This window comes from Rattus norvegicus, chromosome 2 (assembly GCF_021556685.1).
Source record: "Rattus norvegicus strain SHRSP/BbbUtx chromosome 2, alternate assembly SHRSP_T2T, whole genome shotgun sequence".
Classification (NCBI taxonomy): domain Eukaryota; kingdom Metazoa; phylum Chordata; class Mammalia; order Rodentia; family Muridae; genus Rattus; species Rattus norvegicus.
Window position 1 is genome coordinate 237,759,571 of NC_141535.1, and position 27,376 is coordinate 237,786,946.

Consider the following 27,376-nt stretch of genomic DNA (forward strand, 5'->3'; position numbering starts at 1 on the left):
CTTGGGCGTTTCTTTCCTAGCTTCTAGTGCTCCCTGAAAAAAATGCACGCTTCCTCCCTCCCGGGACTCGGCCTGAATGCTTGATCGCGATGTGGCTTTCTCTTCACATTCTCTTGAACCCCACAGACCAATCAGGCATTCCCTCATCTCCCCCGTTCATTGGCTCTCCTTTTTTCTTTAAGCCATTTTTTTTTAAATTCATTTCACTCATTCCAAGTACTCCTCGATGACATCCCTGGCCTGAGACTCTTTACCACATCCTTAACCAACTGCATAGCTGCAACCAACCACCTTCCATGGCTTCCCCTCTGGATCGGTTTTACAGAGGCTCCCCATCCCCCTGGTTTCTTGTTGTTACCAACCTTGGTGATTTGGTGCTCAGCACAAAGTGCCTTCCCAGCCTGACGTACAGGGCCTCATCCCAGTCGGAGGCAAGCACACAGAGATCGGCTTGGCGCTTGTCTAAGGCTCGGGCAGCTTCGCGAAGGCCACGTGCTAGCCAGTCGTGGGTGAGGGTGGTCTTCAGCGCCTCTGGTAGTGCAGTGTTGAGGTCCACTACATCTCTAGAGCAATGCCTTCCTCGGCCCTGGTGGTGAATTATGGCTGACGCTGAATCCTGAACGCACCTGAGCCTCTGCCTCCGCTCAAAGGGTGCACGGAAAAAGCGACTCTTCCTTATAGGCTTCGGTCTCCAGTGTGCTAACCTTAGGAAACAGCTTCTGTGCCCTCTCCCTGCGTGCTATCCAGTTGTTTTCTTCACAGTTACTATGTTACTATTATTGTTATTGGTTTTTTTTTTTTTTTTTTTTTTTTTTGCTTATTGTCTTTACTTTCTTGTTTATCATGTAACCTCACATTAAAGTTGGATTTCCACCGAGACTCTCTTGAGGTCATTGGGGCTCATCTCTCCCGACTTTCCTTTTGCCTGTGACACTGCCCATTGCTCTTCCGAAATCTTCTTGTCTTCCGATAATCTGTCCCTATGAGTCTTTGGGTGCCCTGACTCAGTTCCCATAACAGACTGTTAAACAGTGTTGGTGGTGTACCCCAAATGTCCGTCCGGATCAGCCCCTTTCATTCCCCACACCCTCTCTTTGGCTGACTAAACCAATTCCAGGGTACTCTGTACCTCAGACGCACAGATTAATATATTAATAATTCTTCACTCTGGCTATGGAGCTGGGCTCCGTCAGATACTAGCTTTGTGGGCTGGTGTAGTAAAGTGTTCTTCCTTGTTCATCTGTGTTGTATGGGCCCACGTCTGCCCCTCCTTGGTTTTCATGTCAGAAATCAATTATTCCCAGGGAGAAAGAAACCCACATTTCTATGGAATTCTCTCTCTTTTATTATGAGTATTAAGTGGTCATCAAAAGTTACTCATTAGCAATACAAGTACTTTCTTTTCTTGGGTTTTCCCACAAGTTCTGACGGCCGAATAACTAAAATCAGCGCCAGGCTCACCACAGTTAAAAAACTAAGAGGTAAAGAGTCACACGTGGCAGAAGACCTGAGCCCTGACAAATTTCCTTCATGCCTCGTCCTCTGGAAGAAGGGGGGAACCTCTCCAGATTCTTTCATGTGCATTTCTGAAATCCTGGGAATATAATTTTGCAGGTGAAATCCGAAGCTGTCTGATCAAAGTGTTTAACCGCCTCATCTGTTTTGTTTTAAACTTGGGGGTGGAGGACACAAAACAAAACCAACAGAAACAACAACAATAAAAGCACCTCAGAAATCAAATCCAACAACCTGTGTTTCTGGCCAGCAGGGGGAGCACTGTTCCTTTCCTCTGGGAAGATTTTTTTTCACCCAGGCAACAAGTCTTCTTTAATAATGACTACATCCTAGCAACAGGAGGAAAAAAATAATGGGGAAAAAAATCGATACATTTTCTCCCTCGTGGTTGCTATTTTTTAAAATAGCTATTCTTGCCAGTATAATTGAGGCGTGTTTCCATAGGAAGGGGTCCTTGGCTGTCTTTTTGTTGTTTCTCTGTTCCGCACAGTCACTTTCTGATTGGGGGTGGCAGGGGGTGCCGTGGGTGGTGGGGTGGAAGTGAGGGGGTGTGGGTGTTTTATTCGAGGCTATGAGGGTGTTAAAAGCGCTAATGGGGGCTGGGGTGGTAGCATACACAGGTCAGTATCCTCTTGATATAGAAACAAAGACTCTGATTTGCTCATTTTCTTTAAAATGGTCAAATCAGCCAGACTGGGTTGCTGTCTGCGATGACCTTTTGTTTGAGTGAATTGATTCAAGGAGACAGGAATAGGGACACAATGTCCTCAGAGGCGGCTGGAAGGATTCTGCTACAGGCCCTGGGTGAGAACGAGAGAAGAGAGGCTCTCTTTTACCTGGATTCTACTTTGAGTTTGAAGAAAACATTTATGTTCTGTATAGTTCTTTCTACATTCCATAGTTTATAAAGAGGAAGAGGCACAATGGATTTGAAAAATCAAGCCAGTATATTTCTACAGAGCAAGTCATACAAGAGACCTCTCTTGGTTCATTAATATCTGTGCCCGTAGGCTGTGCTTGACAGAGCGTATGTTCTCCATATATACATGCATAACTCTGTGGATACATTTATATCTACTTAGCAGACATATCTGCATATATCTAGACTCAAACCAATAATACAGAGGTACCAAAATGGAGATAATTCTTTTTCAAAGGATTATACTTTTAGAACAATTTCTCTGCTCTCTCACTGAGAATAATAATAGCTCTCGGGCAGAGATATTAAAGATTAAAGAAAAAAACCCTTTACTTCCTAAAATTCTTATTTGATTCAGAGAAATTTATGTCATTTATTTCACAAGTACATTTCCAAAGGAAAGAATTAGACGCGATGCCTCAACTAAATCTTTTAACACGCACCCATTCTTATTCAAATAATACACCTGATTGGACACCCTGTCAGGAATCTTCCCCTCACCCACTGTTAAAAAATCGTATGGACATTTTAAGAGAAAAGGAAATCTGGTTAGCACTAAGAAATCATACATCTTCTTCACCAAAACTCTGAAATGGCTGACTTTTTTTCCCCATAGTAAATCTTTTTGTGTTTCTGAATAGCAGTAGGGGGTTTAATTTGAAATTGTTATCATCATCATCATCATCATCATCATCATCAACAACAACAACAACAACAACAACAACAACAACAACAACAATGGATTAAAGAGCACAAATGGGGCAAATGGGGCGTGTGTGGCTGCTGAACCGTGCGGAGTGGGATTAGATCTTGCCAGTTAGCTCAGAGGTTCAGGTGCTAATGAAGTCGGGCAGTAAATTTAATTCCCGAGTGGCTCAGGCTTTACCGTTGCCACAGATACATCGCTAATCCTACATAACCTTTTATCTCACAAGCTGTTGCCGTTCAGACCAGAGACCAGGCAATAAGCCGGTTCTCTGAGTAAGCTAAAACAGTCTCCATCAAGCTCCCTAGCCTGCTTTTAAGTATTTCCATATCATCCTGGGAAAAATCCCTGCAGAATGTTTATACTTAGCAGGAGACCTGCAAACCTGTTCTTCACTAGACCAAAGCTGCCATGCAAGTCTGGATGAGCACTGGGACGCAGCAGTGGAATCTTGGCTCCCTACGTGCCAGTCATGAGCATTTAGGCAAGTCCCTCACCCTTTCTCAGTCCTGATCCCTTCAGAAGAGGAGAGAATGGCTCCCGCCTTCCAGCTTGTCATAGTCATGAAACGATTTCACAAGTATGAAGTGCTCAGTGCAAAGCAAGACTCTCAGCACTGTAAATACTTCAGGACACGTCACATGGGGAATAGCACAGAGGAGGTGGAGTTGAGGGTAGAGGTGATTGCAAGAATGGAGGAAGGAAGAAAATGAAAAGGTCCTCATGTCCCCAAAGTTACATTACTGGATGCATTGGGTTTCCCCCCAGATAGGATTCCCGTGTGTTCCTGTACACCGTCTTGTACAAAGTCTCATATGAGTGAGAACTGCATCAGAAGTATAATATGGTGGCCATCAGAGTAATCAATAGTGGATTAGATTGCTTGGGGACAGTATTTCTAATGAGATGAGGTCCTGGACAGAACGAAGAGCAAAACAACTTGAGTTCATGTGGAAAAAAGGAAAACTTGGAAGACGGTGACAGGAGAGAGGAGAGAGACAAGCAGGCCATGCCACAGGGAGGAGGGCTCAAGAGGGGCAAACCATGGTGCAGTGAGCAAAGCTGTAACCAAGGCTTGTTCCTTCAAAAGCTCTGAGTGTTAGCAAGAGAAGACACATTAACATGTGACTGAGAGAGTTTCTGGAGTGGTTGTGAAGGGAAGGGGAGGTGTAGGCTAGTGTTGGAGAGCTAAGGCTGGGTTTTAATTTCTGGGCGGGAAAGATTCCACCATGTTTGTGTGGTGGAGAACAGATCTAGTGCAGAGGGAGCTATGGGAGGAGAGCAACTTAAGCAGTGGTGACATTTGATTAAAATACAGAAGACACACATACCATACCACCCCCCACACCCCACATACATACATGTCACACACACCACACATACATACATAACACATATCCACACATACATCCACACACCATACATACAGACACTACACATATATACATATATACATACAACAGACACATCCCGCAATACATACATGCACACATACTACCCATACCACACATACACACATACATATACACATACAAACATATATATCACATAACACATACACATGTCGTATAACACACACACACACACACATGCACACACACTTTTGTGCTGGAGAGATGACTCATCAGTGAAGAGTACTTGATGTTTTTGTAGAGGCCCTGGGTTCATTTCTCGGCACCCACACAGCTCACAACCAACTGTAACTTCAGTTCTAAAGGATCCAACTCATACATGTGATGCACACACACACACACACACACACACACACACACACACAGAGGAAACATCTTTTAAACAACACACAAATATATGTATGTAAATGGGCATAGCCGATGTGTGCATAGTTCATACATCAGAAAGAACATGAAGGGAAAAAACCCCAATTATCTTTGGGTGAGATTTTTAACATTGTAACCTGAAGTAAATCACATATTTTAAGTAGAGATGGCATTAAAAGCCAGAACAACGCAGTCTAAACTTGCCAATCTAACATCTCTATTTTGAAAAGTAATTTCTCTAAGATGCTTTATGGAGTGCTTTGCCCTTCTTAAACAGAATGTTCCGAACACAATTTGACCTTTTCTTCATAACTCACTTTGAACATCCATCATCTTGCAGTGCAACAATCCAGCCGTGCCCTCAGCAGTGTCTGGGTTGCGCACGCAGGGCTGCAGGCCAGAGCTAAATGGCTGCAGACTGCCGCGCTTAAGAGCTTTGTGTTCCTACCCTGTCATTTGTCATTCTCTGTCACTGTGCTCCAACTTCTTCGTCTTGTGTACACCTGCAGAATGAGAGATTCAAAACATCCCCAAGGTACAAACACACAGGGACAGCCAGTCCAAGTTGGTGGCTTCCCCCACCCCCCAGGTATGACCCCAAAGGACTCAGGCCTTCCTGCCCACCTGGATCAGGAAGGAGCTAAAATTTAGCTACAAGCCGACTTCCTGAATATGGGGAAAATCCAGCGAGTCATACGGCATGGACCAGCCTGTCCCTGGTTCCCAGACCTCCTCCTCCTCAAAGACGTGTAAAACTGACTCACCAGGAAGCTCTGATTAAGCCTTTATCTACAGATGGTTCTGAGCTACTGGGCACTGGCCTACATGACTCACCAAGTTCAGTGCTTTGAGCCTGTTGCTTTTCTGTCATTTGAGAGGAATTGATTTTGTCCCTACCGAAAGTGGCTGTTTCCCGAGCTATTTTTCCTGGTCTCCAGGAACCAGCAATCCTAGAGACAGATTATGCCATAGTTAGAATTCTTTGTTTACTTCGAGCACCTGAAAATACTACCTCCCTGGGCTGCAGTTACCTGCTCACATGGTGGCGGGCACTCCCGGGGTCAGCGGCAGGGCCAGGTGTAACACATGTCCAACAGCCTCTGCTCCAGACTGGCAGCCACAGAAACAGCAGGGCTGGTTTGACTTTGTACCCAGAGTCCTTCCTTACCCTCTCTGGTCTTATACCGGCAAGACAGATCTAGTTCTCAGGGATTCAGAATTCTAAACCCTGGCAAACGCTGCCTTTGTCTTTGGGTGACACATTGAGAATGTCCTCCTGTCTGAGCCCTCTCTCCTAATGTATCTGTCAAAAGTCCAGAGAATTGTGTGACAGGCACCAAAATATAGATTGAACCACCTTTTCAGAAACAAGTGGGCTGGATTCACAGACATCAGCAGGAGCCTCTAGTGGGTTTCTCAGCAATCAGTTGCCATTAAATTACCAACAAGCAGGCACGGCAACACAGTCTTTATATAGCAAGGCCTTACTCACTCAGTGTGTAATGGCTGTTAAGTCACCAATAACGAGATCCCAAGGGCTGTGATAGTCCAAGCAGCTTCCTGTCTCTCCCTTCCCGGACCAAGATTCCCTCTGGGGTTTTGTGGCTGGCTTGGATAGTAAAGCACACATTCAGGTAAGGGGGAAGGAAATAAAATAAGTAAAAATCATGCTAGCTTTAATTTAACAAGTGATGCTATCCATTGTAAATACACACTGGAATGTACAGTAAAAGGCATGTAAGATGTATGTAAGTGTATGACACCAAGTCTTTGGATGAAAGAAACCGTAGTTTCTAAAGTAACTAAGTGTTTAGAGGAATAATTTATATACAGTCAAGTATTATCATTTGAGAATATGGTTTAAAAAATTTTCCAAGTGTATATGTGTTTGTAAACGCTACCAAATAAAGAGCCATGCCTTCATGTATCTTCCAAAACTTGCTGCACGTCTCTGTTGGCCTATCACGCTTCCTGTCTCTCGTCCCGTCACCCGCCGACTGCTGACCTCCTCTTTCAGGTTGCACTGAGTTTTCTCTGTTGCTTAGGGGCAGTTATGATCTTTTATAGCAAGCATTTTTTAAAAAAGAAATAAATGACTGTATTTTTTTTTAATGTAAAGCTATGTTAGGAACAGAGTTGAGGAGACTGGAGAGATGGCTCAGACGTCCAAAGCACATGTTATTCTTCAGGAGGCCTTCAGGTCAGTTCCCAGCGCCCACAGTAGGCAACTCACAGCTAGCTGAAACTCTAGCTCCAGGGCATCTGATGCTCTCCTCTGAGGGAACCTTCACATACATGTACACACACACACACACACACACACACATACACACACACATACACACACCACACACACATACACACACAAATACACACACCACACACACACACACAAACACACACACATACACACACACAAACACACACACACACACCACACACACACACCACACACACACACACCACACACACACACCACACACACACACACCACACACACACACCACACACACACACATACACACACCACACACACACCACACACCACACACCACACACACACACCACACACACACACACACATACACACACACATACACACACCACACACACATACACACACACAAATACACACACCACACACACACAAACACACACACATACACACACACAAACACACACACACATACCACACACACACACACCACACACACACACCACACACACACACCACACACACACACCACACACACACATACACACACCACACACACACCACACACCACACACCACACACCACACACACACACCACACACACATACACACACACAAACACACACCACACACACACATACACACACACACACACCACACACACACACACACACACACACACCAAAATAAAAATAAAACAAGTCTTAAAAAATACTGATGGGCTTTTTATTTTCTTGATTTGCTCTAACTTTCAACCCTATCTCGAACACATATTCCGGCCATTTGGCTGACCCATTCCCTTTGACCAGCCTTGTCTCCAAAGCAAAGCGCCTACCTTCCTCATGAGTCAATAGCTTCTAAAGATTATTCTAACCATCTTGCTCCAGACTGAAGAAGACAACTGCTCGATTTTTAGATGATATATAAACACATCATTAGGGTATCGGTACTGATTTAAGGTAATTATTGAGTTACTCCTTAATTCTGTCTCCGGTTACCTTATCATCCTACAGCTAGTGGTTGAGCAGAAATCCAAATGCATCAAAGCATTTGCTTTCTGCAGAGGGTTCCGTACCACAGGAAATTAAGAAAACCTTGCTGAAGGAGATAGGATGCTGGAGACATAGAAAACCAGGAGCTTCCCTGCCTGCAAAGGTTATGAAGATGATCCTAGGCTTGGTAGTGGGTACACAAAGTACTTCTATCAGAGCCAAAGCAAATGATCAGATGTTTGTTGAACATCACCTGCCTGCCTAACATCCAGATACAAAGTCCGTCTTTGTACTCAGACTCTGTGTGTACGTGAGATGGTGTATCTTAGCAACCCCGGTCAGAACACACACTCTGATTCAGCTAACGTTTCCCACCGAGCAGAAGAAGGATTTCATACGCTCTGAGTACCTGCTTACAGACTTTACATGCATTGTTTTCCTTAATTGCCTCTATTTTATGAACCAGAAACCAAGTCCTTGAGGAGTCAAGTAAAGCGCATGTAGCTAGGCAGGGACAGCCTCCCTGGAACTGAAGCCTCCCATGCGGTCGTGGCCGCGTGCCCGTTTGCTCTGCAAATAATTGCAACCTTGTCCTTTAGTCAGGTGTTAATGCAATGTTGGGAACGTGTGGCTGAGGGCATTTGAAGAGAGCATTTATGGATTCTTCCGGTGTGAGACAAAGTAGAACTGACCAGATTTTCTTTATCTGTTGTGGAGAAAACACCATCAGCCTGGAAAGTGTGTGTTGGGGGGCAAATAGTATTGCCAATGTCTCTATTCTATTTAAAGCAATCTGTTAGGTGGATTTCTTCATGCACTTGAGTAATTAAAATGCAGCTCAGAGAATTGGCTCCCGGAACCTCTACATTAACATGATTAATTAGTATAGTTCATAGTGATGGCTTTCCTGGCAGATAAAAATGGAAGACAGAGGAAATATTTTAAATGCTAAGCCCTGAACTTTTTTCCTTAATTACCTCATCCCTTTTATGATCATACTTGCTTTTCCATTTGGAAACTGGCATGGAGAGGCTAAGTAATTTGTTCAAGGTCACATGGCTAGTAATTGCTCGAGGTCAACGGAGTAGCGTTTGGCAACAAGCTTGGGTGATTCTGAAACTCTTAACCAGTGCTGTGATGTCTCCCGGATTCATCCGGGCTCTCGAGGGTTGCACTTCTAATTGATTCAAGTAACACGGATACATTTAACATTCCATTCAAAGAGCTTGGGGGAAAATATGGACAATCCCGAATAGCAACAAAATCGAGTAGTATTAGAAATAAACAGGCTGTGTGGAGAGGTCTGTGTAGAAAGAGATGAGAACAGGAGCCAGTTAACAAGGAAGGGGGAAGTGGGGCTCGAGATAGTTGATCTTGTTCTCTACCCAGGGCAGCCTAAAGAGGGGAGGCATGCGGCTGCTTGGGAGAGCATTTGGCAGAGTCACAGGACATGGGTCAATGCTGCAGAAGGATGAGGTGATTTCATCATTTGGCTGGTGTGTGGCTTCTAAAAACATTTCTAAAGAGAAGTGGCAGGAAGGGTGGAAGGAAGAGAGGAAGGGATAGGATGAACTCAGGGCCTTTCCCATGCTGTGCAAGCACTCTACCACCGAGCTACATCCAGCCTCTTTTTGCTTTTTTTATTCTGAGACAAAGTCACAGTAGGCTGCCAGGGCCGGCCTAGAACCCACTAGGGATCCCAGTTGGGCCTAGAACCCACTAGGGATCCCAGTTGGGCCGTTAACTCACGGTCATCCTGCTTCAGCCTTCAGAGTATCTGACATTCTAAGCCTTCACTAAAAGGCCTGGCTGCCTCTTCACTGAAAGTGATTAACTAGGGAAGCAGTGTATTCACACAAGTGCTGGCAGGTTAGGTAAGACATCATTTCCCAGTCTGGTTACATCACAGGGCTTCCCAATGGCCCAGGTAGAACACGATTCTAAAAGGTCTCATCATGTAGGCCAAGGGGCTGTTATGTGCGCCACACAGGGCATCCTTTTGGCCCCAGTGCGCTCGGCAAGCACCTTTGGGGCACCCCTAGCAAAGAAATCCGAAGGAAAAAGGATGCTACTCCTACACAAAGGCTTGCAGGCGCCTCGCCAGTGTTCGGTGGGTTTTGTGCCACATAAGTAAACGCTTCTTAGATACTCGCCATAGCCTGGGCTGTGAGTGTGGGGATGCGGTTGTTTTTAACTTGGAAGTAAGATACGGACACTTTTATTTAAATGCCTTGCATGTTGAGCCTGTCTTGCTCCATTGGCTTTGGCTTGGGGCCAGGATGTCATGTCAGGATTGTCCTTTGGAGTCCTATAACATGGAGTAAAGAAGAAAAGAAGGTACTGCTGTAGACCCGAGGGACTCGGCCACCCACAGTCACTTCCTCGAGTCACAGCTTTGTCATTGGGTACATTTGCCATCTCATTGTTGAAGACATAGAGGCGAAAGTAGGAGGTATAAAATGTGCTGTTATGTTGAAATGGGAGCTACATGGGCAGCGGCCGATCTACTGAGACAGATGTCAAACCTGTAGAAAGGGACAGAAAAGGTCACCATATAGTGATTCAGGGATAAACTCACCAAGAAGTTAAGAATGATTGCAATGGGCCTGGAACTGGGGCCTTCAGCTTTATGAAGCAAACATCAAGTATAACCTAGAGAAAGGCCGAAGTACACAGACACCCCATTTCTATAATTACCTCACTGGCAAAAATTCATTTTAATATTGAAGACATTAATGATGCCCAGCAGACACATCTGGAGGGAAATATTTAGACAACCGGAGAAGCAAGTGCATGGCTTGGGGTGGGGTGGTAGTTAAATGGTTAAATTGCTGCACTTGAAATACAGGGGAGAAGAGCGGTAGATGACGTGTCGTGGATGACATCTCGTGTCTCCGTGGAAGAGGTCGGTGGAATCACTAGGGGACAAGCTAGAGGTAGATCCAGTGTTCGTAGCTATCACAAGAGGGTTGTGCTCTGTTTGAAGCACACTTACTTCAGCTTTCCATGTCTTCACCCCAGCCTCTATGCAACAAACTGAACAAGCGGCAGCCCCATCCCGTCAGCGGCTCACACAGCAGACGATCCCTCGCCTGCCCATAGGAGACTGGCTGGGAACAAACACTTTCAACTGTTCCCATTGCTCCTTCTATCATCCTTGGAGCTGGCTCGTCTTAGTAATTTCCCAATACTTTTTGTTTTTGGTGTTTTCTGTAGTTCTTGTAAAACTACACTTCTACCACCAGCAGAGGAGAGAGTAGGACAGTTCCTTCTGATGTCTTCTGCCCTCTCCATTCCTTTACTCCAGCCTGTCTCACCTTGTCAGCCCTGCTGAGACCTCTGCTGGAGCCCCTAGATCATGTTCTACACAGCACACGTCTCTTCACCCCGTGTCTCTCTGGTGACCACTGTGTTCTATTTGGGTGTCACACCTACCCTTGACACATTTCGTTTTTTTATTCGATTTAACCCATTACGGCGTGGGATCCCGTGGGAAGCCGATCTCGGTATCTTTTCTGGATCTGTTCTTCCTCTTACCCCCCTGACAGGGCAACAATAGCTTTTTCAAATGCTCACCTCAAATCACGGTGTCAACTCTCCACTATTGTAACAGATACCTGAGAAAACGGGGCTTATATTGGCTCAAAGCTTTGGGAATTCAGGTGAGTAATCGATTGGTCTCATTGCGTTTGATACTGTGATCATGCATATCTTGGTAGGGACACATTGCAGAGCCAAGTTACTCACCGTGTAGTGGGAAGGGAGAGGAAGAAGAGGAAGAGGGAGAGGAAAGAGAAGGGGGAATACGATGTTTATCCATTTTTACTTTCAGAACATGGCTATAGCAATGACTTTTAGGCCCCACCTCTTAGAAGTTCCTCCAAGGACTCCATCTCTGAGAACCACACCTTTAACACATGAACATCTGAGGGACACTTAAAATTCAAAGTGCAGCAGTTAGCTAAAAACATTTTTTTTTTGAAAACACAAAAGACAGAGCAAACCGTGAGGACAGAGCAGAGGCCATTTATCTTTCCTCTGCTCATTAGAGTCCCTGAGACAGAAAATATCGCTCGGGTTAAACTGGAAAAGCGTTCGGAGTCTTTCCCAGTTGACGGAAGCCCACTTCTGCTACCCTCGACAAGTGTGTGGGTTCGCTGGGCCGTGCTCTCCCTCACCCCAAGTTATTGTGTTGACCACGTTAATCCAAGAGAGGCCTTTGATTGTTACCATCCGAGGATACTATACCTTTGACAGTTTTATAACGAGTCAGTCTCAAAACTCGTCGTGAATGGAAGTGTGGCCTCCAGGGATGTCTGGGTCAGGATTTGGACTCAGAGGTAGAATACTTACCCAGCTCCCATGAGTTTCTGGGTTCTGTCAGCATCACCTCTGAGATGTCTGACTCACAGACAAGCTGGTTCATGCTGCGGGCTATCTAGATGATAGTTTTCTTGATGCTTATGACCCGGTTCTTGAGATCACGGAAGATTCAGGCTGGGAGATGTACTTGAGACTTAACTTCTAGCCAGCTTTAGTTGGGGTGCGATTTTGTCTGCTTTCTGGGTCACCACTTTAAGATGTCCTTACTTTCACCTATTGACCTGGGAATATAACTTAATTGTAGGGCACTTGTTGTCTTGAAGATGCTTTATAGAAATCTTGACTGAATTATTTCTGATCGTTTTTCTACATCTAAGTCAAATGTTAGCTACTTCACTGGAAAGAAAGGAGACAATGATTTTTTTCCTAAGTCGAGATTTCATAAATTACTGTTAGTTTCTGGTAAGACTATAAGTATTTTTAAATATTGATTTTTGTTATTTTTATGCATGCCTGTGTGTATCTTTTTTATATGTGTGTGTTTGTGTGTATGTGTGTGTGTTTGTGTGTGTATGTGTGTGTTTATGTGTGTGTGTTTGTGTGTGTATGTGTGTGTATGTGTATGTGTGTGTGTGTGTATGTGTGTGTGTGATGTGTGTGAGGGTGTGTTCCTGCTACAGCACCCATGTGGGGGTCAGAGGACAACCTCTGGCATTCTTCTACTTTGTTTGAGACAGTTTCCCTTGTTGACAACTGTGCTCTACATCCTAGGCTAGCTACCCCAGGAGCTTCCAGTAGATTCTACTGACTCTGCCTCCCGCCCCCTCCTCTCACCACAGGAGGGCTGGGATTGCAGATATGCCCTACTCTGTCTGGCTTTTACATGAGCAACTGGGATCTAACCTTGGGTTGTCGAGCCTATGCAAGTGGTGTTTTTACCTGCTGAGCCATCTCCCCAGCCCCATAAAATATTTTTAACCATAGCACTTTTTGTAAACAGCTGCTATTCAGGTCACTCAAGGCATAGTCGAGCTTGTAAAATAGATGCTGTGTAGCTGTCTCTGCAGCTCCTTTCTTTTCCTAGGGGAGAATTCACACAGTCACTGTCTCATCTTGACATCTTGAACCGGATTCCCTTTGAGCGTCTTCTTCCACCAAGCCGTATTTTCTTTTATGGCTCTATCTCAGATCTCATGAATTTGAAGTCTACTCAACCTCTCCTTTCTAACTATCAATCCCCACCCCCCTCATTTTTTCCCTTGGGGGTATCCAGGCACCATTTAGCTCCTGGGTTGGATGGGAGGGAGTTGGGGGGTGTGGGTTAGGTAGAGTGCTAACCTGGCCATCAGACTATGTGATTACCTCTAGGGTGGCAGAGACAGGACATGCAGAACAGAGCTGGGAGGAAGTAGTCCTACTCCTGTAGGTCTCCAGATGAGGTTTGGACATGTTTTAACCTTACTCTTGCTCCAGACCAGGTCCTCTGCTCTCACAGTCTTCTAACCCCACAACCATTGAGATGCCCCTGTAGCTGAGGATGCTATTATCTTTATTTAACCCAAAGGGTCTTTGTTTTCACAAGTCAGATTCAGAGTTGGGATTTTTGTCTAACTAGTACATCTATTCCTTGGGAGTTGGTTGGTTGTTGATTGAATTGCCAGTGTATTAAGCCGAAAGTCAATCAAGAATTCTTTTAGCTGAGTAACAACTTTAACAAATGTCTATATAACATAAACTCTTCATTTCATCTCATCTCGCCAACTTCTTTCCACTGCTTCCTATGAAAACTTATTTTTCCACCCCATGCTGCAATGGTCAGGTTTGTGTCTGCCTTAATCCATGCTGTATGTTGGTATGTAAGGCACTTATATTTGGGACGCGATGAGTGTATACTCCATGTCCCAATTGCTATTTCTGTTGGAAAGGTTTGGTACCAAACCCACTCTGTCACTGCTGCTTCTACCTGTGGGCAGATGGGGTCTGAAGAGGAGCAAGGGTTCCATTGTGAGTTTTATGTCAACTTGCACAAGCTGGAGTCACAGGAGAGGAGGATGCCTCAGTTGACAGAAGGCTTTCCTAAGATTGGGCTATGGCAAGCCCATAGAATATTTTCTTAATTAGTGGTTGTTATGGGAGGGTCTAGTCCACTATGGGTGGGCCCACCCCTAGGCTGCTGGTCCTGGTGCTATAAAAAAATCAGATTGAGCAAGCCATGATGAGAAAGCCCGTAAGAAGCACCCTCCATGGCCTCTGCATCAGCTCCTGCCTTCAGGTTCCCGCTTTGAGTTCCTGTCCTGACTTATGTCTGTGATAGACTATGGTGCAGAACTGTAAGCTAAAAAAAACCCCTTTCCTCTCCAACTTGCATTTTGCTCACCCTGTTTCATCATAGTAATAGTATCTTTAATTAGGATGGACTTACTTAGGTTTCCCTTTTAGTGAAAAAATATAGGGCAATGTCACAGAACATATATGACCAAGGAGAGTCGCTGGGCTCCACAAGGAACTCAGCTGATGCCCGAGGCGGGGAGCTGAGCATTTGCTCAATGCTCTCAGGCTTCTTGTAGTGTGTCTACACTGTCCTCCTAACACAAAGTCCAGCATTCTTTACATTAGTAAAAACAACCATCTTAAGCTCTCAACACACACACACACACACACACACACACACACACACACACACACACATTTACTAACTTTTGGGAGCTGGGACTCTGCTTCCACTGTGGCTTCCAGGAACGGAGTTCATGTTGCTAAGTTTACTAGACAGGGACTTTTACCCAGTGAGCCGTTGTGCTTGCTCTTGTTCCAATATTTAAACCATAGTTTAGGACTTAAATTTAATTCATTATAATGTCCTATATTCTCCCCTTTCTTCCAAAGAGAAGTTAGTGAAAACATTTGTGGTACCACTGAGGTATCTCAGACTCCTTCTAATGATGTTATTCCTTAAAGACACCTCCCAGATCTTCCAGAGGGATGTGCTTGAGAAAGTATGACTTGCTCCTTGTAAAGCATTGTGATTGCCTTTAAACTCCACCACACAAATTACCAACACAAAGAAACATAGACAGAACTCCTCCTTCCAGTCTTGAGACCAATAGGGTTGCTCCTTTTCTCCCTTTCTTTTCTTTTGTAGGGAGGGTAAATATTTCCATCTCTCTCTCATTAGAAACCATGTCATTGGCTCCGAAGATGGGAGAATGAGACAGAGCAAGAGAGCTTTAGCACTTGGGAAGCAGGGCCATGCCCCTCATATGGGCAGGATAATAAAGCTCACTCTGGTGGCCTCAGCACAGTAGAGCTGGTCCCAAGGACAGGATTGCAGAAAAGGTGGCCTGGCCCCTTGTCTGAGCAAAGCTGGAGAGCTGGCCCTGGTGGCCTGCATATGGGAGAGCTATAAGGATGACCAACTCAACTTCACCCATGGCCAGATCCAGAGCTCTGAGGTGTCCCACCCCAACATATATGAACTATGAACTTCTGGAGTTTGTGAAGGGGCTGGCCCTGCAGATCCAAAGCTGTAGGATCTCCATGACACAGGGCAACAACAGGATATTAGAGAAGTGTCCCGGTGAGGATCTAGTATTGATAGTGTAACAGAAGCCAGAGGCTTCAATCCAGACCATAGACCCATTGCAATTGACATTTACAAGTAAAATTGTTTGGGCAAAAGGGTGTACTGTGTGACACACCGTGACATATAGCAGCTTCTATGGTGAGATGGTATTTGTTTGTTTTCTTTTCTTTTTAGGGGTAGGTTGCAAAGGTGGAGGGTGGGTATGAAGACACAGGAGATGAGTGGGATTGGGGTGCATGATGTGAAATTCATGAAGAATCAATAAAAAGTTTTAGAAGAGAAGAAGACAAAGACAAAGAGAAAGAGGAAGAGGAGGAGAAGGAAGAAGAAGAAGAAGAAGAAGAAGAAGAAGAAGAAGAAGAAGAAGAAGAAGAAGAAGAAGAAGAAGAAGAAAGAAGAAAGAAGAAGAAGAAAGAAGAAGAAGAAGAAGAAGAAGAAGAAGAAGAGGAGGAGGAGGAGGAGGAGGAGGAGGAGGAGGAGGAGGAGGAGGAGGGGGAGGAGGAGGAGGAGGAAGTCATGCCCTTCAGGAGTGTGTCTGTAGTGGGCCAGCACCTTCCTTTTCTTCTCCTGCTTCTACACTCTTGTTTCTGTATAATCTGACTTTATTCTGTCTTCCTACTTTTATTTATCTCTTTTTGTGAGCATGGGATATATTGGGAGACAGTTAAGCCTAGCGTATAGTTTTAGCTCAATAGAATCCTTCCAGTTGAGCTTTCTTTACATTTGGTTATCCTTTGCTGTATTGCTGGGTCAGTTTTGACCCTCTCCACCTGGACTCATTGTCACCCTCCCATTAGCAACCCATTTCACAGAGATTATTTATACTCGGGTGTTTTCTGCAAAACCAAAGCATTGTTCCCAAGCAGGCAGACAGCATCCTAAATACCTGTCTCTTGTACTTGATTTTGACACAGAAACAAGGAACCTTTTGCAGCCTGTTAGGCCCTACCAGCTTTGGTCCTTGTTGAGGTCTCAAGATAGTTTCAATCCTATATTTAGCCACTTCCTTTATTGTCTTCTGGAATCTCCGTTTGGAGCATAGCTTCAGAGGCCAAATAGACCTCCGTTATACTAGGCGAGTGTTTGAAGTTCTGGAAGCCTCTGTTGACTTATTGTTAAAATGGGGATAGTAACTTGTTGCTGAGAAGAACTGCTATGAAGATGAAGTCAGAGAGTGGGTCGTGAATGTGGGCTGCCTGCTTCGCAGTCACTAAGCGCGGGACCCCTGTCTGATGACTTCTGCTTAACTCTCAGCTTTTGAACTTGCAACCCACATCCCACAGTCCATTAAGCAACCAAGTCTCTGTCCTTCTGCATATCATGCATTTCCTGGTGATAACTCCAGAAAGAGAAACTAAGATTCTGACACGTTTGGGTCTTCACTTACATCTATTTCCGTTGAATTCATGTGTTTGTACTTACAGTGTTTTCACACTCTTTCTTTACCTATTTTTTTCCCTAAACATCATTCATAAAACTTCTTTGTGTCATCTTTTATTGGGCAGAGGTCCAATTCAAGTGGCACTGGCATTTTTTCCTCTGCACTTCACTGCAGTGGAGGGAGGGGTGGAACTCTGGGCCTTGCACCTGCTGTACAAATGTCTACCACTGAGATACATCTTCAGCCGTTTTGCACCCTTTATCAGGTGAGTTCTCACCAACTTGCCCAAGCTAGCCTTGAACTCACTTTGTATCTTAAGCTAGCCTTGAACTCACTTTGTATCTTAAGCTAGCCTTGAACTCACTTTGTATCTTAAGCTGGCCTTGAACTCACTTTGTATCTTAAGCTGGCCTTGAGCTCACTTTGTATCTTAAGCTGGCCTTGAGCTCACTTTGTATCTTAAGCTAGCCTTGAACTCACTTTGTATCTTAAGCTGGCCTTGAACTCACTTTGTATCTTAAGCTAGCCTTGAACTCACTTTGTATCTTAAGCTAGCCTTGAACTCACTTTGTATCTTAAGCTGGCCTTGAACTCACTTTGTATCTTAAGCTGGCCTTGAACTCACTTTGTATCTTAAGCTGGCCTTGAACTCACTTTGTATCTTAAGCTGGCCTTGAACTCACTTTGTATCTTAAGCTGGCCTTGAACTTGTGATCAACCTTTCTGCCTCAGTTTCCTGAATAGCTGGGATTGTAAGCTTGGCTTCCTCTAGTGTTCTGTTAGCTACAATGCCAACCACTGTGCATGACTCTGAGCATTTGAACTTGGAACCCACATCCCAACAGTCTATTAAGCAACCAAGTCTTGCGATTTCTTGACTCATATCATGCTTGGATATGATCTCCCTGTTATAGATTAAAAAAATTTTAAAAAATTTTACAGTGAACTCAAGTGAGTGGCTCAAGAATAGACTAGCAGTAAAGAATGCCTGCAAAGGTGATAAGGCTAAACTATAAACCAGTGTGGTTAGGAACGTTATGGGTACTATGACATATGGCCAAATAGTGTGCAAGAGAGGGAGAAAGGGAAGGAACACTTTTATTTTCTTCAAATGGAACGGTCAGGGTTGCTTTGGGATAGGTGAAATTTAATCCACAAGATAGACCACTGGTGGAAGAAAATATTTTATTCTATTTCCCCCATGCTATTTACATACCATGATTTGGATTTCTAATTTGATAAATACAAATGGCTCAGATTTCTCCTGATGTGAACGCAGAATGGTAAATGTGGACTCATAGTTTTTTATTGGATGAGATGTTAGGACACTCAGAAACCTTTAACATATGGAGAATAGATCCAAGGCAAGATGTCCCAGAGCCAGTGTCTTTAAGGGCAGTGGGTGGGACCTTCCCCCAAGCTTAGTTACAGGAGGCATAATGGGAAACTAACCTATCAAATGACTGGTAAATGTACCGATTCTTCGAACAGATAAATCCTCCACTTCTCAAGGCTTGATGTGGGCTCCGATTTAGGTCTCCAATACAGGTCCAGCGAGCCTGAGAGTCCTTTGTGGAAACACACCATTTGGAATGGTCGTGATGAGAAGGGAAGTCGGACTGCAGAGGTCCCCGAATGGCCTTGATGTTGTAGACATGGTAAGGCAGGGAACAGTTTGAAGGAAGCTCATGGTTCTTTCGCTGCCAGGATTCTACCAGCAAATGCACCTTCAGCTTTTGAGCTATCCAGGCTGCAAAGATGTCTAGGGATCAGGAGGAGATGAATAATAAATGAGGTCAACCAGATTAATCAATGAAAAGTCCCCAGGGGGTAGAAAGCTCCCGTCACCCTGGTCCTATGCACTTGGTAATAGTAGCAACGTGACCACATTCTAACACAGTGGATGGAAAAACATTTCCTAAAGCAATGTTCAAACAAAAGTTATTATTGTCACATCATAAAGATGTTGGATGCCTTCTCTTCCACACAAAGAAAGCAGTATATGTTTTAGCTATGAAAAGACTTCTGGAAATAATAAGGGTAGAGAATTAGAAGCATTTTCAAGGGTATTTGTGAAGGGTATTGTGATTGGATTTTCTTGAAGTCAGTGGTGGGGGCATTTTAGGAAAATGTTAGTCGGGAATGAAGAGAGACAAATTTACGGTCATAAATGTCAATTGAGAGATACTGTCTAGGATGGATTGGGAAGGGTGGATTTCAGAGGAGGAAGGAAAGATGAGATGTTCACAGCTGTGGTAAGGACACTGGTGTGGACTGTGGTGACTATAGAGAGTTGGCGAGCATGTGGTGAATGTGACCTGAACCTGGATGGATTTGGTGGTGTGGAAGGATGGGGAATGGAGTGTGGGATGTCTTGGGACTGTATAGAATGTGAAGGAAGGAGTGGGTACCTGGGGGAGATGGGGAGACCAATTTGGCACATTGCATCTGGTGTAACTACCGTCTCCGTGTGAACAGTCCATTCCCTACTGCGTACACCTGTTAGTGTCCAAGTCTGGGGTGCGGATCCAGCCTTGGAAATCACGAAACTCAGAGGTCAGCAAAAAGCATAGCACTCTCATCTCCCAGGGAGGAAGGTCTGGTACAAGGGACTTCGATAAACCAGAGAGGAGACCAAGAGGCTCTGTTCCCCAAATCAGGGAAGGAGAACGTCCCAGGAAGGGAAGGTGTTCATCAGCACAGCGGCCGGCAGTGCCCTTTTCTATCCCGTTAGCTCCTGGATCTCCAGGCTCTGACGTCGGCTGTAGGTGTTCAGTAAACTCCCTGTACTGTATACAGGAAAGAAGAAAGCACAAAGCATGTCCCACCACAAGGTTATGTAAGACAGGCGCTCCTGCCTGGAGATTGTTTATGGGCAGGAGCAAGACTCAGAGCGAAGAGGGTCAAGCTGCCGAAACCTCTGAGATTGTTAAAAGAAGTTTGGGTGGAGAAAGGAAAACCAGAGAGTTGGCAGTTTGGAGTCAAGGGGCAGCTTCTAAATAAGCTTGTGAGCTACAAGGAAAGAGCCTGTAAGCGAAGGAGGCTTGAGAGGGAACGCACATCCAGTGGAAAAATTATCAAGGTATTTTGACGACAGAATGGGGTAGAGTTGGTGTAAGGAAGCTGTTGGAATGCTGGAATGTACAAATCCAGGTACAAAAGCATAAGGAGAAGTGTGAGGGGTGTGACACTGAAGTGATAGGTCCCTTGTGATCCTTGTTCTCACAGAGAGATGAGGGGAGGGAGGGGAAGAAAGGAGGGAGAGGGAGAGGGAAAGGCAGAGGGAGAGGGAGAGGCAGAGGGAGAGGGAGAGGCAGAGGGAGAGGGAGAGGCAGAGGGAGAGGGAGAGGCAGAGGGAGAGGGAGAGGCAGAGGGAGAGGGAGAGTTGGACAAGGGGTTTGAGAATGAGGAAGGCTCATGAAAACTGTCTAGGGAATGTTAGTGCATTGTCAGAAATAGCTGTGGCTTCATGGCCAGCAGAATCTGAAACTGAGCTTCCATTTTGATAAACGTGTCCGAAATGTGCTGCAGTCGAATTGGCGACTGTTACCATTCACACGAGCAGGGAAACGCACCAGTTGGTACCTGAGCTGTCTCTTCCTTCTCCCACCTCTAGCTTCCCCTCTTTCCCACATCTCTATGCCGTACAACCAGAGTGTCTTCTCTAAGCGATCCACAACGATCCCTTCCAACACTATCTTTGGTGATAGCCGTTCATACCATCAGTATAAAAAGTTGATTTCGCAAAATGGAGGAAGTTTAGACCCTGGGCTGACTGAAGTACAGTGAGGCGCCGGCTAGGGATCTTTGAGGCACTGGACTTGGCACACATCTGAGGCATGTGGATGAGTTCCCAGCGAAAGATGTTTGGGATGAAACAGCTGTAGATGTTTGGCTGGAAGACCAAGAGCTGAGAATCTAAACCAAGAGACAAAAAGGAAGAGTTGAGAACTTAAGCATAAATGGAAATGCTTCCTGAATTATGAATTTTTATGAAGATTAAAATGTCTTTTTTTAAAAAAGCAACAGCCTTTGAATGCCTTGTGGTTAATGTAATTGAAGCCTTCTGAGCTCTCCATACATATTTTCATGATATACGTAGTTTTTATTCTTTTCGGGGGAGGGAATGTATAATGCTTGTGTGTGTGTATGTATGTATGTATGTATATGTATACATGTATGTATATGTGTGTATGTATGTGTATTATATATGTATGTATGTGTATGTATGTGTATTATGTATGTATATATGTGTATGTATGTGTATTATGTATGTATATGTGTGTATGTATGTATGTGTGTGTGTATGTATGTATGTATGTATGTATGTATGTATGTATGTATGATGTTGGTCCATGTGCCTGCCATGTGTGGAGGTCAGAGGACAACATCAGGTATCAGCCCTTGTCTTCTGCTTTATTTAACACATGGTCCTTCTGCTGTTCGCCACTGCATACCTGAGGCTGGTTGGCCCATGAGCTACTGTTTCCACCTCTCTTCTTCAGGTGGGAGCGTAGCGATGCCGGATTCAATGGTACTATGTTTGACTTTATGTGGAGTCTGGGGATTTGAACTTAGGTCCTGGCAAACAGTTTGTTCAAGCCTTCTCCCCAGGCTGAGTTTTATGTTTTCCTCGTGGAATCCTCGCAATAACATTATTAGGTAAATTCTGTTACTGCTGACAGCCTCATTTCTGACATGAATTAGCTGAGACTCGGGGCCACATGCCTTTGACTATAAAGCTTGTAGAAGCTGGAGTTAAAATTGATTCTTAGGTAGCAGTCTTGCCTCGGAGGCTCTTGTTTTCTTTCCTCTATGTACATACGCAGGAGGAGAGAACTCCTTTGCCAATTATTCAGCTTGAAGAGTAATAAACTCATTGTAAATCTCATTTCTGTACTGCTCGGCCACTCTCATTAGAGTAGAAACCCAAGGAGTTAAATGAGGGATGAGACAGCTCTTCTTGGTTGTCAACTTGACTACATCCGGAGTTGAAAACTGGGACGGATTTTTCTTGAGTCATTTGGGGTGGGAACGCCTACCTTTAATTTAAATCTTTTGAGGTGGGAAGATCTACCTTCAATCTGGGCCGCACCTTCTGGAGGCAGCATACATGAAGGACATGAGAGAAAGAAGCTTGTCCTCTTTGGCTGCCTGCCTTCTGCACTCCTAATGTCATCAAGTTCAGTCATTCACTGAAATTAGAGCTTAATTCTTCAGATTCAGCCACATACAGTAGTCGAGCTGAGGCTCAAGGTCTGAATAACTATTGGATTCTTGAACTTTTAGTTGGTAGACAGTCATATACATACACATACATGTATGTGTTTTAATAAATCATGTATGTTTATAAATTATATAATGTACTTATGAATCATATATATGTTTACATATAATTTATGTATATTTTATAAATCATATATATAATAAATCAATTTTTTAATCAGTTCTATTCCTCTAGAGAACCAACTAATACAAGGACTTAAAATTAAAATTGGGTGAGAAACATTTTCTAAGCTTCCTATACCTGGAGGTCAAAACCCTACACCTTGTGTTACACTCCATACTTTGCCAAATATAAGTATTTCGGTCTATTTGAGTGTGAGATTTCAGAAGTTTATATAGTGCTGAGGTGTGATGTTGGTGGTGGGGAGGCAACATTTTGTCTGAAGAAATTTTTTTTTTGGTTCTTTTTTTCGGAGCTGGGGACCGAACCCAGGGCCTTGCGCTTGCTAGGCAAGCGCTCTACCACTGAGCTGAATCCCCAACCCCTGAAGAAATTTAAAAAAACAATGAACATTGAACTTCCATTTGTAAATAATGGTTTGTCTCTTATTCCCCCTCCCCAACACTGTTTCTAGTTCCTTGTAAGAAGTACAGAGATCTCTGGTGGTGAGTAGTCTTATGTTTCCCAACGGATCAGAGGGAAAGCCAACACCCAAGTTTGTTACTGTCCAGGACTCAAGCAATCTCTCTCTTTTTTTTTTTTTTTTTTTTTTTTCGGAGTTGGGGACTGAACCGAGGGCCTTGCGCTTGCTAGGCAAGCGCTCTACCACTGAGCTAAATCCCCAACCCCTCAAGCAGTATCTCTCTTCTCCATTTTTTTGTTCCTCACCTGGCCGTGAATTAATTTGAAAGTATTATCCTGGTCAAGTTCAACAATGTCCTTTACAGACTGGGAACTGGGGCTAGCTAAGTAAGGGCTCCTGCCCAAGGTTTCACCATAGCACACACTGACTGTGTAAGACGTCTATAAATAGACTTACAGATGAAGGGGCACACTCACTTACATGACCCCTGCTTCCCTCTCCATGCATGCGCAAGCTCCTCCCTGTCTCACCCGGGTGTGGGGGGCTTCCTCCTCTGCACATGCGCAAGCTCCTCCCTGTCTCACACAGGGGGCTTCCCCCTTCGTCCACGCGCAAGCTCCTCCCTATCTCACATAGGGGGCTTCCCTCTCCACTCAGGGTCTCTGCTCACGCCATCCCGTCCTACCTATTGTCTCATACTGGCTGTATTTGAGAGTGATGCAGAGGCCACTTTGTGCATATTGCCTCCCCGAGTTTGGGTATTCATAGCCTTTTTCCGGAACTGGGGGAAACTTGGGAATAGAATGAATCAGCCAGAACCCCTGCACTCTGTTCCATACCAGCAGACCTGCCAGAGAAAGACATTTGATTTGGATAAATAAAAAACAAAAACAACAAACAGATCTCCTTCTCAAAATACAGTTCAAAGCTGTAATTCTGAAGCCTACTTACGCATACGCTAGCCTGATGTTTCCTTAGGCCCTTGAGAATTATTATGTTTACTTTTCAAGGATTTCAATGGCAACCCAGTCAGACATCATGGTGTCCCCCTGCTAAAACGGGGAGCCAGGGCAGACACTTTGTGAAGAGCTAAGGGTAATTCTATGTTGAAACTAGTTCAGCAGATTCGCCAGATTGGAATTTGTTCTTGTTAGACATGCGGTCACCCGGCGAGCTTCAGCTAGAGTCCACAGTGCTAAGTTACTGTCAAAGGGTAACGAAAGCCAGTTAGAAGAGGCGACATCAAGAGAGGATGCTGAGGGCACTTTGTTTTAAGAGACAGCTGCTCACTCACTGGAGAAGGGTAACCCAGTTTCTACAGATCTGATTTAAAAGAGACAAAGGGAGGAAAACAGGTAGGCACACAAAAGCATCCTTGTTGAACATGCTTTTAAAAATAAATCTCTGGAGCCTACTAAAATGAAAGCCAGGAGGAGCAAGTAGACTGTCACCAGCTTGTAATGTGGCAGCAAGACCTTGGGTCCAGCACGTTCCTGTGCTTATCAATGTATGGCGGGTTAACAAGACTTTCTTGTGCACATGTGAACGTGCCAGCAAAACCATTCAAATGTCAGTTGACTGTTGCCTTTCAGAGTCACCACGAACAGTAATCGTGGTGGAAATTGTGGGAGGGTCTGTCTCCTAAGAGGTCTCATGACCTTGGTGTTACCACCTCCTGGGTGTTAGGTACCTGTGGACCAAATCCTTGCTGCAACTAACGGGTTGGGGGAGGAAGGCTTCGGTAAATGCCCCGAGGTACCATACGGGCAGCAGCGAGGTCAGAAGCTTCCAGCGCTCACAATGTTCGACAGGCATTGCCCATGATTTGTTTTTGTGAGGTGTAAGGAGTAGACAAAGCCTCATACTGTAGCCTAGGCTGGCCTCATACTCATGGCAGTGCCCCTGCCTCAGCCTCTGCCATACTGGAATTATTGGTGTTTGAATCATGCCTAGTTATACACTATGTTTTTAATCAGATATTGCAATTGACTGCCCTAGGGTCAAACGCACCTTGATGATATATTAGGAGTTCAGTGTATTGCTAGACATGAATTTATTCACTGACAAATGTTAAATTCAAAAATATTTTCTAAAAATACCGATTGCCATTATCTACTGAAAAATTGCACACAGTTCACGGTGACCAGTGCCCTTGTTGGACATTCTATGTGCTCTCTAGTCGCCTGCCCATTCAGCGCATGTCACGTGCTGACCTTATGTGGCTTCCTTTGAAGGTGTTTGGGTTTGAAACTTTCTGGAGAATACTTATTGTCATAGAAGTTATTTGTGACATGTTAAGTTGGAAAAGTTGGAAAAAAATAATGATGATAGGATTATAATCTACCGAGCATTGCCATTACAGATGTTTTTGGTTTAGCTACATTTTTACATTTTCTATAACACATACACTTATGCATAGTTTGCAAATGGAAAATAATAAATATTTCTATGCTAAGAATTACTGTGTGAAGTAATAATTTGTAACAAAGTATATATTAAATGACTATAAAGAAAAACTTTAAGTATATATGTATCAGAATACACACACACACACACATTGGTGTGTATGTATGTGCATATATGTATAGCTGATATTTGAACAACCAGGACTTGGATGCTTGCTTGAAAGCATATTTTTTTAAACGCTAAGAAATAATGTTTCTGAAAAGGGTGTTGGTATGCCAAGTCATAATTATTTTGTAGTTTGTCATATAAAACTCACATCTCAGTAAATGCAAATAAACCATGAAAACAATAGCTGCCTTTTTAATGTGGAATCTGAGGATATGAAAGACGATAAGTTTAAGAAAATGTTGACTCCCAATAGGAAAGAGACAGCAAACGCCGTCAACGTACCTTTGGCATGCCCGTAATTTCCGCTGTAATTCACAGATGCAGGGACAGCGTCATTGTATATCAGATAGGCTGTGTCATTCTGCAAGAGCACAGGAGGGTTAGAACAGTGCGGAACTTCCACTCCCCACGACTTTCACCCGTTCTCTCAGCTCCCCAGTCTGCAGTGCAGAACTTTCATGAACACACAGGCACACGAATTCCGGGGCACGCAAGACGGAGGGGGAGGAGAAGTCCATTTTCAACCATGAAGATTGTGTGTGTGTGTGTGTGTGTGTGTGTGTGTGTGTGTGTGTGCGTGTGCGTATCTGTGGTATGTGTGTGCATGTACGCTTGTGTGAGTGGGTGTAATCTAGAGACCAACCTGGGGTATTTTGTCTGCAGAGAACTAACCAAATGGAGTAGATTTACTTGCCAGCCAGTCTCAGGGATCCCCCTGATTCCTTCTCCTTAGCTCTGGGATTACAGGCATGGGCCGCAGGGGCGCAGACTCAGATCTCCCATCTCAATGGCAAATGCTGACCAAGCTGTCTCCTCAACTCCTGAGCATAGTTTAACCCATGTGACAGGAGCCTTATGCCGTGTGTGTATGTGAGGATGAACCTTCCATTGTTTCTTGGTCATTTTGGAAGCAGGCTTCTGATCCAGCAACCAGCATATGATAAAGAGAGCTCAAAATATTTGTTCAGGAAATGGAGTTGGAATAGCCAGCCAAAGATTACACCTGGGTTTTTCCACTCATGTGTAGGCGCAGTGCGGAAGTGGGCTGTCTGGATCTGAGTTCCTCTGTCTGTGCCGTGCCTCCCTGCTTTGATTTAGTCAGGATTCCTTATTGTCTGCCCCCTTCCTCTCTCCTGTGAGAGCTGTTTTTTCAGCACCACCTCACCTTCTGACAGTGATATTTCCCTGCTTAGAAACAGTGGTGAAATTTAATGTGTGATACTGGCTTTCCGCTGGAAAGATTCTCCAAACACGTTGTTTACTCTCTAAGTCAGAGAAAGGCTGTTATTATTTTGATAGTGTCTCTTTGTCATTTTGGGGGAAACTCTTATGTTTGTTTTGGGTGGGAGGTCCATTCCATCCATGATGCAGTGACTTTTATTGAAACCGATGATGTCGATATTGAAAAAGGAAACCTCAGAGACATAATAAAAGCAGCAAGGGCAAACTCATTTCTGTAAAACAACAACAACAACAACAACAACAACAATAAAAACAACAACAAAAACCTATCCTTGAAGTTAATTATTTGAGGTAATCTAAAAACACTTAAAAATGCATAGTAGGGTTTTGACCTGTTTGGC

General features: G+C 44.3%; 1 protein-coding gene, 1 long non-coding RNA gene and 1 pseudogene across 3 annotated transcripts in view; all 3 read right to left on the bottom strand.

Annotated features, from left to right (window-relative positions):
- Window positions 1–207: 207 nt before the first annotated feature.
- LOC134485809 (small ribosomal subunit protein eS12-like) lies at window positions 208–894 on the bottom strand (annotated as a pseudogene).
- A 427-nt stretch (window positions 895–1,321) lies between these two features.
- Window positions 1,322–6,045, bottom strand: LOC147996610 (uncharacterized). Its single transcript, XR_015677126.1, has 4 exons — window positions 5,950–6,045; window positions 5,753–5,868; window positions 5,236–5,421; window positions 1,322–2,315 (listed from the first exon to the last, which is right to left on the bottom strand). It is a non-coding gene; the product is annotated as an uncharacterized LOC147996610 (long non-coding RNA).
- Window positions 6,046–18,577: 12,532 nt separating this feature from the next.
- Window positions 18,578–27,376, bottom strand: part of Dnase2b (deoxyribonuclease 2 beta) — a 35,447-nt gene continuing 26,648 nt past the window's right edge. For both annotated transcript variants that reach the window (NM_021664.3, XM_087631804.1), the window contains 4 exon segments: window positions 18,578–19,171; window positions 21,130–21,327; window positions 23,905–24,066; window positions 26,076–26,154. In NM_021664.3, coding sequence (NP_067696.2) covers window positions 18,831–19,171; window positions 21,130–21,327; window positions 23,905–24,066; window positions 26,076–26,154 — 780 coding nt within the window. In that variant the 3' untranslated portion in view covers window positions 18,578–18,830.